The sequence below is a fragment of the Misgurnus anguillicaudatus genome, chromosome 17 (genome assembly GCF_027580225.2).
Source record: "Misgurnus anguillicaudatus chromosome 17, ASM2758022v2, whole genome shotgun sequence".
Taxonomy (NCBI): Eukaryota; Metazoa; Chordata; class Actinopteri; order Cypriniformes; family Cobitidae; genus Misgurnus; species Misgurnus anguillicaudatus.
Genome location: NC_073353.2, coordinates 20,848,119 through 20,862,779, shown reverse-complemented (window position 1 = coordinate 20,862,779; position 14,661 = coordinate 20,848,119). Strand labels below are relative to the sequence as shown.

General features: G+C 37.7%; 1 protein-coding gene across 2 annotated transcripts in view; it reads left to right on the top strand.

The window, feature by feature from the left end:
* Window positions 1–12,120, top strand: part of tmeff2a (transmembrane protein with EGF-like and two follistatin-like domains 2a) — a 76,910-nt gene extending 64,790 nt beyond the window's left edge. For both annotated transcript variants that reach the window (XM_055215145.2, XM_055215144.2), the window contains exons 6-10: window positions 7,330–7,478; window positions 7,646–7,705; window positions 7,817–7,940; window positions 8,725–8,883; window positions 11,692–12,120. In XM_055215145.2, coding sequence (XP_055071120.1) covers window positions 7,330–7,478; window positions 7,646–7,705; window positions 7,817–7,940; window positions 8,725–8,883; window positions 11,692–11,788 — 589 coding nt within the window. In that variant the 3' untranslated portion in view covers window positions 11,789–12,120. The remainder of the gene's footprint in view (window positions 1–7,329; window positions 7,479–7,645; window positions 7,706–7,816; window positions 7,941–8,724; window positions 8,884–11,691) is intronic.
* The last annotated feature ends 2,541 nt before the right edge of the window (window positions 12,121–14,661 follow it).

Below are 14,661 nucleotides of genomic sequence, written 5' to 3'. Positions count from 1 at the left end.
AGGGTATTCAAACGATGGCATGCACATCTATCGCTGTATGTTTGTTTAACATTTAAGCTAAACAATAACGCGGTTGGCAACTTTTCACCTATAAAACAGAAACTTGCTGATTTGTACTAGATAAAACCAACACAACAGTACATATGCATAGATTATTTTACCTGATATGAATTGTGCACTGCAAACACGAGCATTATTTATGATCGTCTTTGTCTAGTCTGTACGCCGTATTGCATTCAACCACAATTGTCTTGTTGATATCAGTGAAGAAATGTCTGCCGGGATCCGGTAAAACTTTAGTTTTGAACCAAAAGTGCTGTTCCTTCTAATCTGGCAGCCAAAAACACAACAAGAAGAAAAAAAACGTAAACTTTTAGCGCGCCGGCTATGAGTTCCTACTTATTTTTTGCCTCCAGCTAGAGCGGTGACGTCACAGTAACGTGGGCGATTAAGAGGTCTATAACTTATATATTATTTTTCATAGAGACCAATGAAATTAAAAAAGAGAGCAAATTAAGAGGTCTTCTGCCTCCCAGAGGTGTTTCCTCTACAGAGACAAAACATCTAAGACAAAGCTGATAACTGAGATCTTGAGATTTTCATTTAATTCTCTTGAGCTATAAAAGAGAAACCAATGAGCAATTAAATTTCATCTAGCGAGCGAGACAGAGAGAGTGTGTGCGTCTAAAGTGTGTGATAAAGGGCAGGTGGACAGACAGGAAGCCCACAGGCTATGCTGGCAAAGTTTAGATAACAGGGAAAACCACATGGCTCTTACAAATCAATAAGACATATCTCCACACTCAACAAGATAAACACACACACACACACACCGCTAGCATCCAAACAACCTTAATTTTTAAGGAAACCTCAACCTTTCGGTCTGACTCCCCCACAGAGCCATTATTGGCTGATTTGTTATCGGAAATCTTTGTTTTGTGTGTGTGCGCGCGTGTGTGTGTGTGTGCGTTGTTGACGCAGTGCAGATACACACAGTGTGTATAGAGAGAACGTGAGAGGCGGCATTAAATATTCATGCTCTCAAGACACATTAGCCTTTATGACCACTACAGACGGTCATACTGGTGAGCAAATGTGTGTGTGTCTAAGGTAAGATAATATGTGGCCATTATTAGAGCCTCTTGAAAATAGCACAGTAAATTAAAGCTCAATATCATCGTGTTTATTTGTTAGTTTTATCGTACAGCCAACGTTCCCGAGGATGCATCTACATGACTTTGCATTACAGATCACAATTAGCAATGGCAAACAATCAGAGCTGCCCTTCAGTCGACTCCACGAAAGAGTTCAATCAGTCTCTATTCAAAACAGATATTTTGCTCACATTTGCAGTCAATGCACATTACGCCGGCAGTGCCAGAAATAATACAAAGCAGCTCCTCACTTCACTAAAGCACTCTGGCAGCGTGGAAGTATTAAAAATGAAATCTGAAGAAAGAAAAACACAGAGAGAAAGAAATAATGACAGATTTATAATTATACTGTTGTCTGGTTTTTGCTGCCCAGTGGAAAGTCACTGGAGATGGCAGTTTAATAATCATTTCTGTTCAACATGTTTTTGCTGTCAAACAGGCACACAGTGGAAAAGGACTACTGCACAAATGCCTAAATATAAATATACAAACTTTTTTGAAACCTACTGTACAAATATACAAAATACACTTAAGGGATAATTGAACACAAACAAAGATTGCTAAATGATGGTATGCACACAGTTGACTGTACCCATTGACTTCCATAGTATTTGCCTTTCGCTCTACACTCACCTAAAGGATTATTAGGAACACCATACTAATACTGTGTTTGACCCCCTTTCGCCTTTAGAACTGCCTTAATTCTATGTGGCATTGATTCAACAAGGTGCTGAAAGCATTCTTTAGAAATGTTGGCCCATATTAATAGCATAGGATCCAGGGCACGAAGCTCCATTCCACCACATCCCAAAACTCTATTGGGTTGAGATCTGGTGACTGTGGGGGCCATTTTAGTACAGTGAACTCATTGTCATGTTCAAGAAACCAATTTGAAATGATTCAAGCTTTGTGACATGGTGCATTATCCTGCTGGAAGTAGCCATCAGAGGATGGGTACATGGTGGTCATAAAGGGATGGACATGGTCAGAAACAATGCTCAGGTCAGCTGTGGCATTTAAACGATGCCCAATTGGCACTAAGGGGCCTAAAGTGTGCCAAGAATACATCCCCCACACCATTACACCACCGCAGCCTGCACAGTGGTAACCAGGCATGATGGATCCATGTTCTCATTCTGTTTACGCCAAATTCTGACTCTACCATCTGAATGTCACAACAGAAATCGAGACTCATCAAACCAGGCAGCATTTTTCCAGTCTTCAACTGTCCAATTTTGGTGAAGTTGTAGCCTCTTTTTCCTATTTGTAGTGGAGATGAGTGGTACCCAGTGGGGTCTTCTGCTGTTGTAGCCCATCCGCCTCAAGGTTGTGCGTGTTGTGGCTTCACAAATGCTTTGCTGCATACCTCAGTTCTAACGAGTGGTTATTTCAGTCAAAGTTGCTTTTCTATCAGCTTGAATCAGTCGGTCCATTCTCCTCTGACCTTTAGCATCAACAAGGCATTTTCGCCCACAGGACTGCCGCATACTGGATGTACTGGACCCTTTTTTACACCATTCTTTGTAAACCCTAGAAATAGTTGTGCGTGAAAATCCCAGTAACTGAGCAGATTGTGAAATACTCAGACCGGGCTGCCTGGCACCAACAACCATGCCCATGCTCAAAATTAATTAAATCACCTTTCTTTTCCATTCTGACATTCAGTTTGGAGTTCAGGAGATTGTCTTGACCAGGACCACACCCCTAAATGTACTGAAGCAACTGCCATGTGATTGGTTGATTAGATAATTGCGTTAATGAGAAATTGAACAGGTGTTCCTAATTATCGTTTAGGTGAGTGTATGTCAATGGGTACTGTCAACTCTGTGCTTACATATGTGAAATATTTTTAGCATTAATCGAGAAAATGTAAAAGATGAAACAAAATAGTAGTCTTTAAACATTTTTGTTACAGTTGCAGTTTGTCATTATGTTGTAAAAGAGACAATAACATTTTCATTACTCACTAATAAATGTGCAAAGCATGCAAGTTAAAATGGCTAATTTAAAATATTTTTGGCAATTACACCCCCTTGGCAAAATTTTACGTGTTTGTCCAGATTTCAATGTGTCTTTGTCTCAGTCTCAGCCTTTCATCTGCATACATATACACACACATAAGCGCTCATTAACATCATTAATGAAAGTATGTGAATAAAAGCAGTCATTAAAATGAGTGAGGGAACATCAAAGCTCTGGAACTCATCATTTTCTGTTTGAAACAGAGCGTTGTATTATTCTACACTGATGTGTTCAGTCCCTTGACTGCTAAGCCAGTCCTCTGTGCCAGTCATTAAGCCTATGAGACGATAGACTCATGAATATACTATAGATTGAAAATCACTCCTGCGTCCAGTGCAATCCTGTCCAGATTAATTCCGAAGCTTTTCCTTCCAGCTTCACGCTGATCCATGGAGAAACTGATGGGAAACGACTTTGCTCATTACATTTGCAATCTTAACAGCCTTATCAACATTTATACGGTAGACGCATCATAAAAACGCTGTTGCTCTTGGTGTTAATCGGTTTCTAATGGTAATTCGTACAGCCTCAAGCCAAATGGCCAATTATATGTGTCACTTAATGTTTGTCATTCTCGCTGATACAGACCTTCTTTAAAGAAGCCTGTATTATAATCTGTGTGGGTTTTTTTTCAGCAAACATGTAGTCTCGTAGGAGACCTGTGAAAATGCTGAGCTTGAAACAGTCATACATGATTGAGAGGTGTACATTAAAACCATAATGTTCAGCCTGTGCAGAATTGGCTTTTTACAAAAGCAATTTTCTTGTAGGCATAAAAACAAGTGTTTGGGTTGATTGATTGCATCTACCAGCCACTGCAATGAACTTAATGTTTGAAACTGTCAGTTTCTGCTGTTTCTCTGACATGCATGCTGTAGATGTATCAAGTTGTATTTGCTCTGGATGTTTGCTTTATGTTTATATGAATTTCTTGCTTGTTTGTTTATAAAGTTATAATGCATTTGTTGCAGCCCAAATCTTGGTCCTTTCAGTGGTGCGACTGAACGTAGTGCTTATGTGATCAACACAACATCAAATTCTGATTCTGAAATTTCTCAGAGTTGTGCCAACAAGAAGTGCAAAACAGCCATAATGGTGCATAGTTAAAAAGATCTTAAGTAAATATTTAAGTTATGTCACCCAGTCTATCCTCCAACCCATACTGTTTAGGTCATTTGTTTATTCCCCCAAATACAACTTACAGAATTATAGGGTATAAAATATATATTGGTGTATAATTTTCCAATGATGACATGTATTCGGATATGATTTTCTGCCATAATTAATTGAATTTATATTACAAATTACACTATTCAGGCATTTTGAGAAAAAAACCTACCCATTTATTTATTGTATAATCCGTTTTTTTTTTGTGATTGTTGTGGAAAAAAATCCTTCATCTTGCGCCATGTTTTCTTAAAAAATGTGATGGAATATGCGGGATATTTATGCAATTTTATGTGATGTAATTGCGTGAACTTCCCACAATAGCGTGAACTTGCCAAAACTGCGTGAACTTGCAAAAACTGTTTGCACCTTTTGCAGCTTTTCCGTTGATGTTCACATTACGTAATTACGTCACTTCATAACGTTCCCATGACAACAGGGGACATGGCTGTGCATGTGTGTAGTAAATGCAACATTTTTTTACTTTCTACTTAGATATATGTGATTTTTGATACTAAAATGCAGTGATTTTTGAAATCATGCAAGCCCCACATATTTTGCGGGCTGAAATCTGCAATTTATGCGGCAAAAGTGTGGCGTATTTAAAAAATGCGGCCCTCACATAAATATGCGGACTTTGGCTGAATCATGCGATTGCATAATCACATTTTTCTGGAGGGACTGATATAATATATAATAATATATAATATATATCTAAATCTGGTTGTTATAAACAAATGAGTACCATCCACTCCAGACGGATGACGTGAACTCCCCTGCTTCGTTCTCATTGGTAGTCGCTCCCGAATGTCACTCATAATTTGCATAAAGTTAAACATTTTTCAACTTTGACATGCGTCTGGACACGTCCATCCAGCCGTCAACGTTCACTGTCGCTCGTGTCGCTGAATGCCGCCGAGCTTCCATTAAAATCAATGAGATCGTGTCGCTCTCCTACTGCTAGTCGCTTATCGTCCATCCAGCCGTCAACGTTCACTGTCGCTCGTGTCGCTGAATGCCGCCGAGCTTCCATTAAAATCAATGAGATCGTGTCGCTCTCCTACTGCTAGTCGCTTATAATGTGAATGTACCTTAACAAAACACACTTGTAGCCAATCAGCAATAAGGGGCATGTCTGCTTACCGACATTGCTGCCTGGGTTGTGTATGTGTGGGGCGGGTCTATCCAAAGAAAGTTCAGATTCCACTGGGGTAGAGGCGTGTTTGTTTAGGTGATGTCAAATGTCAACATTGGCTTTCAGAGATCATGCACCCCGCCTTTAAAAAACTGCCACCAGAAAAATCGATGATACGTCATCTTTGATATACTCTCATGTGTTTCGTGAATGATTGCATTATTACATCAGCTTGGAATTGGAAATACTATTAGGCTGTCATGACTGACTGTATCACGCTCAGAAGTTCTAGTTTATGTTTAACTGAGATCTGACTCTGTGCATTGCGTTTACAAAGTTCTTCATATAAAGTGATCTTATGGCTTCAGATCACAGGGTTTTCAACGCAAGTTGTTTGTTATCTTTTATAATGTTGTTTATTGATCAGTTTATGCGTATTGTGTTTTATATGGTTGAAAAGTTGTTGGGGTTAGAAATGTTTAATCTTTGAAATGTAAACACAGGTTGTAATAAGCTGATGGCCACTAGAGGATGCTTTTCCTAAACGTTACTGTACATAGTAATAAACTGCTCGCACAAACAAACTATGAGGTCATTATTTTTGGAGGACAGTGTCATATGTGTCCCTGGACCACAAAACCCGTTGTAAGTCACATGCATAATAGAAAAAGCCAAAAAAATATTTCATGGGTTAAAATTATACATTTTTCTGTTAAGATCATTTTCCATGAACATATTTTGTACAATTCCTACCGTAAAAATGTTACAACTTTTTTTGTGAGTGCATGCAGCAAAATCGCGAACAAAATTGGCCAGAAACTCGCCTACAAACTTGCACTTAATCCCATACAACAGTGGTTCTCAAACTTTTTCAGTGTGCGGCCCCCCTTGTATACGGTGCATTCCTTTGCGGCCCCCCATAAGAAAATTTATGACAAATGTGCTCAAAAATGTATTCTTTTAATTAAACAAAACACATTAAATTATACAAAATCGTGCTGTTGGTTAGTAACCTTATTTATTTTTAGGTTTAATTACACAGAATTCATGATTAATGAATTTATTTTATAAAATGTCATAAAACTGGGGCCCCCCTGGCACCATCTCGCGGCCCCCAGTTTGAGAACCACTGCCATACAAGTTTACAATTTCCCAATTCAGTCCACAATGTCATTACAGCTGTAAGCCAGTAGAGAGCACTAAAACAAACCTTTTCATTTGTAATGTGTGTTGCTATAAACTTAATTTGGACTTTAAATGTGATTTTTCTCAAGATTTAGATTTTTTGCAGAGTTCAGATTTTCAAATTGCTGTATTTTGCCAAATATTCTCCTATCATAACAAACCATAAATCAATGGAAAGCTTATTTATTTAGCTTTCGGATGTTGTATAAATCTCAATTTTAAAAAATTGACCCTTATGACTGGTTTTGTGGTCCAGGGTCACAAATCACCTTAATGTGCGAGAGTGCTGTTTTTCTCAATATCAGCAAAGCTCTGATTTAGCCCCAGAAAATGTAATGAATGTTTACACTACAGTAGTATATAAGGAGTATTAGAGGTTTCTGACTAAAATACAAACACAAAAACTGGAACCGACAACATATTGTAAGTACACAGACAATCAACATCATCAGTGAAATGCTGCAGTGCTAATATCAGCACACTTTGAACAACATGTAGCCAATCAGATTACACCACAGGTAACTGTTGCATAGTTAACTTTAACTCAATATAAGAAAGCTGAAGTGTCATAGGTAGCTCATAGAGATAAAACAAAGTTACACTTGTTTAAAACGCATTTGATTTTTAGCAGTTGGCATTTATTGTCATATATTTCTTTCTGCACAGGTGCGTCTGTAACATCGACTGCTCCCACATTAGTTTTAACCCCGTGTGTGCATCAGATGGCCGTTCCTATGACAACCCCTGCCAGGTCAAAGAGGCATCATGTCAGAGGCAGGAGCGAATCGAGGTCAAATTCCTGGGTCACTGTCAGGGTGAGAAGAGCACATCGGTTGCTTTGTAAAGATGTGTTTATTTCTGCTGCCATGAAATTGCCTTTTACGTAAGACATGAGAGCATGTAGTGCTTATGTAACCACTGATTTGGGTGAAGCAAATCTGTTGTACTTCCTTTTAACTCCTCTATTAATTTTATCCTGAAGGCGACATGATAACAGGCACGAAAGCAGGAGATGGACAGTATGCCAGGACAGACTACACAGGTGTGGGTTTGTATATGTGTTTTGTGTGTGTGTTTTAATCAAAAGGATGATTTTTACTGTCTGTGATATATGCCCTTGAATTTGAGCCCTTCTGTTGTTGTGCACCTGTGGAGGAGAAGCCTGAAGTATCGGAGGTGGCGAGGGGTCTGTACATTCCCTGCCCTGAACACTATAAGAACTATTGTATACATGGAGACTGTGAATATCCTAACATGCTCTCTACACCATCCTGCAGGTAAACAAACACTAGATTATACTGTATATCACCAAACCCTCACAAACATTTTGCATTCTTTTTTATTAAAACAATATTTTGGATGAGCATGGTGATCACTGGCTGGTCCAGAAATGTAGGTTATTTTAGGTTTTAATATTCAGGTGGTGGCAAGTGTCAAACACAGAAAAATGCATTATCCTGATATGTCCGATTATGGGAGTCTATCCGTGCAAGAATTTTAATTCTGAAATCAGTGTGTGTATTTGAAAAAACAGTTGCTTGTTTGTACATTTGGGCTTATTCTCAATATCATTAAATATAACTTGAATATTGTCGAAGTGTGTTTATCAAAGAGCTTTATCTCCCCCTAGTGTTCAAGACAGGAAAAGCATGCGTGTGTATATATTGATAGAGCAGTGTTACAGTTCCTTTTCTGTGTTACAGAATGATGTTATTTTAAACTCATATTAAACTGGATATCATTTTTTATTATTATTATTATTATATAAAGAATATTACTGTAGGTAAGGTCCAAAAAAGTCAATCTCAATCGAAGGCATTTGTGTCATAATGTTGACTGCACCCTATATAGGCTTAATCCAAATCTAAATTTTACAAATACAATTTCCAGAACATTCTAAATTTTGCACTAAACAAAACCTTGGTTAAGATTCGCTTGCATACAGGGAAACACAGAACGACTGTAAACTCATTAAAACAACCACAAATAAATTCAAAGAAAAGTAAAACATACACACACATCTATTAAATCCACATCCCTATTGCATTTCTCAATCTTCAGCTGTCATTCAGGATTCAGCGGTCCGCAGTGTGATACCAAGGAGTATAATGTGCTGTATGTGGTGCCTGGTTCCGGAAAGCTCCGTTACGTTCTCATCGCGTCTGTCATTGGAGCTCTGCAGGTGGCCATCATATGTGTAGTGGTGCTGTGTATCACCCGGTGAGCATAAACACACAAATGCACGCATCAAACCATATGACAAAAATTCTCTCTCAGAAAGCAGTACACAAACGCTCTCATGGGAAGCTGAGCTACACATACACACACACACAACGCTCTTCGTTGAGTAAATGTTCCTGTCACCCGAAGTCTAACACACTTTAGGTTATTGTTGATATGTGTGTGTGTAGTTCAAAATTGAAATCACGGCCTGCACTAAATAACGTATCCATCTGCTATAGCAGTGGTTTTCAAACTGGGGGCCGCGAGATGGTGCCAGGGGGGCCCCAGTTTTATGACATTTTATGAAATACAATAATTTATCATGAATTCTGTGTAATTAAACCTTAAAAAATAAGGCTACTAACCAAAAGCACTACTTTTTGTATAATTTAATGTTTTTTTTTATTAAAATGTTGAGTTTTGGAACAGTTTTTTGTCACAAATTTTCTTTGGGGGGGCCGCGAAGGAATGCACCATACACAAGGGGGTCCACACGCTGAAAAAGTTTGGGAACCACTGTGCTATAGCACTAAGCCATTACACAGATCAACATGTATGTGTCATGTTTGATAGTACTGTAGAATGTATTGATAGATGACATCTCTGTTTATTAAGTCCAAGTATGCAGTTAGCTTTTGTTCTATCTGCAGGTGAACACCTGTATTTTATATCAGATTAGGATTTAAGTGTGACAAAAACTGGGCATATAATACCTGGGCTGTGTAAGAAACTAAAGTAAAAGATTAATATCTCTAAAGGCAGCAAACAGGCTTGCCAAAATATTTTCCATCCCTGTTGTTTGGACAAACAGGTAGTGCCAAAAAATGCATTCCGTTGGTTGAGGTAATGCTGTTATGTCATGCTTGGCTGGGCCACTTAGACATTACAAAACCACAAAAAGCTTCAGTTATCCTTAAAAAGTCCAGTTATCTTAAATATGAAATGACATACATGCACGTGATACTCCTTAAAGGTGCATTGTGTAACTTTTTGGAAGACCTGATATATAATATACATAACTATATTATCAGTGGTGTATTAAGACCTTACACATGAACTTTATTTTTTTATTATATTAAAATCTACATACCTTTCCTAACATGAAAGTCGCCTTTTTACGCCTCCAGGTTTGTACAGTAGCCCTAAACGGACAAACTGTTCTATAGAGTGAGTTTTTTCACTACGTTGTCCAGATGATGACGTGTTTATCCTGTTGCGTCTACCGTAGCTTCACTATGCATGAATTAGAGGTCTTTTCAGATCTTGAACCCGACGTACATAAATACATAAATTCTTTTTTTAAGAAAGACCCGACCTGAGGCAAGCCTGACAAAATTAGACTTAAAGGGACATTCCACTTTATTTTTAAATATACTAATTTTCCAGCTCCCCTAAAGTTAAACATGTGATTTTTACCCTTTTGGAATTCATTCAGCTGATCTCTGGGTTTGGCGGTACCACTTTTAGCATAGCTTAGCATAATCAATTGAATCTGATTAGACCATTAGCATCGCGCTCAAAAAATAACCAAAGAGTTTGGATATTTTCGAATTTAAAACTTGACTCTTCTGTAGTTACATTGCGTACTAAGACTGAAGAAAATTAAAAATTGGGATTTTCTAGGCAGATATGACTAGGATTATACTCTTATTCTGGCGTAATAATCAAGGACTTCGCAGTTGTAACATGGCGCAATGATATTACGCAGCAGCTGAAAATAGTCCCCTTAGTAACTTTCAATGGCAAGGGACTATTTTCGAGCAGTGCGTAATATCACTACGCCCTTGATTATTACGCCAGAATTAAAGTATAGTCCTAGCCATATCGGCCTAGAAAATTGCAATTTTTAATTTTCTGTCAGTCTTGGTACACGATGTAACTACAGAAGAGTCAAGTTTTAAATAGGAAAACATCCAAACTCTTTGGTTGTTTATTAGCGCAATGCTAATGGTCTAATCAGATTCAATGGATTATGCTAAACTATGCTAAAAGTGGTAGCGCCAGACCAGGAGATCAGCTGAATGGATTCCAAAACGGTAAAAATCAAATGTTGAACTCCAGGGGAGCTGGAAAATGTGTACATTTTTTAAAAAAGTGGAAGGTCCCTTTAAGTCTGACCTGAACCAGTGGCAATTATTTTTAACCCGATTGGACGCGAGCAAGAGTTTTTTCAAAGTTAAATAAATTTTAAATATTAACAAGTCTTTATCTTTACAGTATAAAACTATACAATAACAGCCTCATTCAAAGCATTCTGGGAACCAGAAATCATCATCAACCTTTTTCTGTTTTTTGCTTCAGATTTTGTTTCTCAGAATGTTTTGCTTGATGCTGTTTTGTAGTTTTACTCTGTAAAGACAAAGACTTGTAAATGTTTAATGTTCATTTAACTTTGAACAAAATGTTGCCAGTAAATAACATAAATTTAAATCTACGGTAAATTACCGGCAACCCAGTTGCAATAACACTGTAATTTCTTCGGATTTTTTTACAGTGTACAATGTGCATTCAAATCAATTGACAAGTCTGGCTCATCAAATATTATCCTATCGTCAACCACAAGATGTCGCAAGCGCTCTTGGCACACACGCAAGATCGTTTGATGCTTCTCGGCTCCGTTCTGCAAAAACACATTCATTTTAAATTACCCAAGGACGCTAATATTATACCCAACCCATGTCCGAGGCACACGTGAAACGGGTCGGACCTCTGGTTTTGGATCTAAGTGAAGATGCGGTGAGCTGTGGACTGAGCCGTCAATTGTGAACTGGTGAAAACAACTCATTTTACTTTTATTCTCCACAGGAAGTGCCCACGGACCAACAGAATCAACCGACAGAAGCAGAACACAATGCACTACAACTCTGAAAACACCCTGCGCGCTTCCACCCGCCTCATTTAAGTGCTGGGAGCAGAGAATTATGGGAAACATAGTTTGGACAGAGGACAGACAACAAACATGCACTCTCCGTCCCCTGTACAGAGACATTGCATCCTACGGGATGATGGAACAGAGGGGAGAAGGAGGAATTGGTGCAGATTTACCGGAGGGCGATGGGTTCTACACGCGATGCCTTGCACCTGTGGCACAGGACACAAACAGAGAATTTTAGGACACCATGATAGGACAAGTCCTGTTATTTGGTTATGTATAGGTAATATTTCCAATAGTTAATTTGTTTGTCTTGATGGGGTCCTTTTTCTGTAATGTAAATAAATAATTTATATCACAAACATGTTGTGCCTTTTCTTATGTGGATGCCATGATGTCTGATGAATGTCTGACGTGAATGTACTGTATAGGGTAGTTAACCCTTATGACTTGCCATGTTAGTGTGGTTTAAAACTAGCTGACAACTTCAAGTGATATTGTCAGTCATATGTTTTGATAAAAGGCGAAGGTATTAGTTTGTAATAGATGAAAACAAATAGATTTTTAAAGTGTGGAAGACAGGAAGCTTTGGAAATTTCTGGCATTCCGATTTAATGTATCTACAGTAGTAGAGCTCCAGTACATCTTGTTCTTACAGTTTAAATGGGGTAAATAGAAATCCTTAATTAAAATGAAAATATTTTTGTCTGTATGTGCACAAATGTCTATCTGTGAGCTCTTCCCACAGAGTCTTTATCTTTAGAATAACATGTTTTTATATTGAATGCAAAAATGAATTGTAGTACTAGCATTACCAAAGTGACTGTGATGGTAGTTTGATTTATACCATGGTATACGGTTGTGCTTTCTGGTACGTTTTTGTAAGGGTAGCTACACTGTGTTGCAGTATAGCCTATGAATCTTGTATGTGATGTGCAAATAAATTCTGGCTCCTCCATAGATAATGCTGTTAAAAAGTAATGGCACCAAAACTACAGCTCTGGGCATTTAATGCTTTTATTGTATTATTTGTTGTTTTTTATTTTATTTTAAATCGCCTCATTAGGTACATAGCATATTTCACATTCTCAGAAACACTGATACAATTGCACAGTGTTCTCCAAAACCATTTATCTGATTCATTTCATTACACTTTCCTAACACACTTAGCACAAGTTAAATCAATACATTAGGTTTTAGTTGAATACCATTGCTGATACTGACTTACTTTTATAGTGTTTATAAGGTTTGTTTTTCCACGCAGAGAAATGCAACAGTCAGTGTACATTCAGACATTTTCTATTGCTACAAGTTTTAACTTTCTATTTATAATGTTAAAATATAATCAGTGACATTTGGCTCTTATTGCATCCTTTGAGTGTCATCACAAAAAAATAAGAGGCTAAAGTCTTTTCTCATTTATGTGACGCCTCAAGCATTTGCATTAACGTAACAGTCAAATTAAAAGAACCTGTTACCAGACAAGCCATCCAAGTGTTGAACAAAGGTGGCAATTATAACTAATACTTCATAACCGTAGTGCGCTCTGTACTGACATGCCTTTGCATACTCTGGTATTTTCCCATGAATCTAAGACACAAATCATACATGCTCTGGGTGACATCTCTCAATAAAAGCTCATGCTAATGGGAACAAATGATCTGCAGGCTCTTAAAATCAACAGGATGTTTGCTTAACTGGCAGAAAGCAAATCATATGAAATACACTAAAGCTGCATAAACAAAGTTCTCTGTACGATGTGGCTGGTTTTAGCCAGGTTATTTTTTATTGTTATTTATTTATTATTATCCACTGGTTTTATCAGAAAAAAGTACAAAAGTTGTCACTGGGACACTACCTTTTAAAAAAGCCTAATATACCATTTTGGTACAGATATGAGGTACCAGGCTCGAACTGATTTTGCCAAGTGGTTGATGTCCTCAGGGGCCAGGGCAACATATTGTGTTGACCCAAGGACAACAATTTTCTAAATAAAACCTAAACCCACCCCAACCCTAATCATAACCAAACCCTAAAATCAGAGGGACATGATAACTGAAAAACAATGGTCTAGAATCAGCTAATCCTGATTGTAAGCTTAAACTTAAAACAAACTGTAAACTTATTTCTGAAATCTGATTGGTTGATTGAAATGTTGTCCCAGGGTCAACATAATGTTGCCCTGAGGACATCAACCACTTGGCAAAATCAGGAGAGCCGAGGTACTCGTATGCACATTTTAGGTAAAAAAAGTACATTTTGAAAAGTTATTGCCCCAGTGGCAACTTTTGTACCTTTTCTGAGAGTATGCAATGATTATCTTCTACCTGTAGAGGTCAGGCATATTGCATTTTCTAATGCTTGGTATGTGATACTTTAGTCCGAATCCTTGTTGTTAGGTAAGAAATAATGTACATTCATCCAGTCGTCGCAAAATAAATCCCAAAGGGTGATCAAAATATTTTTTTATTTTTTTATTTGATCTAAAATATCTCACAAGCGCAGAAAAGAGACAGTGGAGCGATACATTACACAAGGATGACGCACAATACCTGGATGAGCAATGTGTTATCAATTTTAGTGGGAACAAATCAGGACTGAGTCTTTCAGAAAACCCTGTAATAACGTGTTATTTAACCTGTTTTTATCATGTTCATAGTGTAATTGTATGAGTATACTTAATTAGTGCCCAGAAGGTCCACTTTCTCTGGTAACAATGCAGTTCTTATTGGCTAGTACTAGCCACAATTCTTTGCAAGAGGGAGGAGTTTAGTAATGCCAAATGATGCTTCATTGCATTATTAAAAGAAAAGATATAGTAAACACTGGACAAGAAATAATAAATTAAAGGAACAGTATGTAGGATTGTGGCCAAAACTGGTATTGCAATCATAAACTAGTGG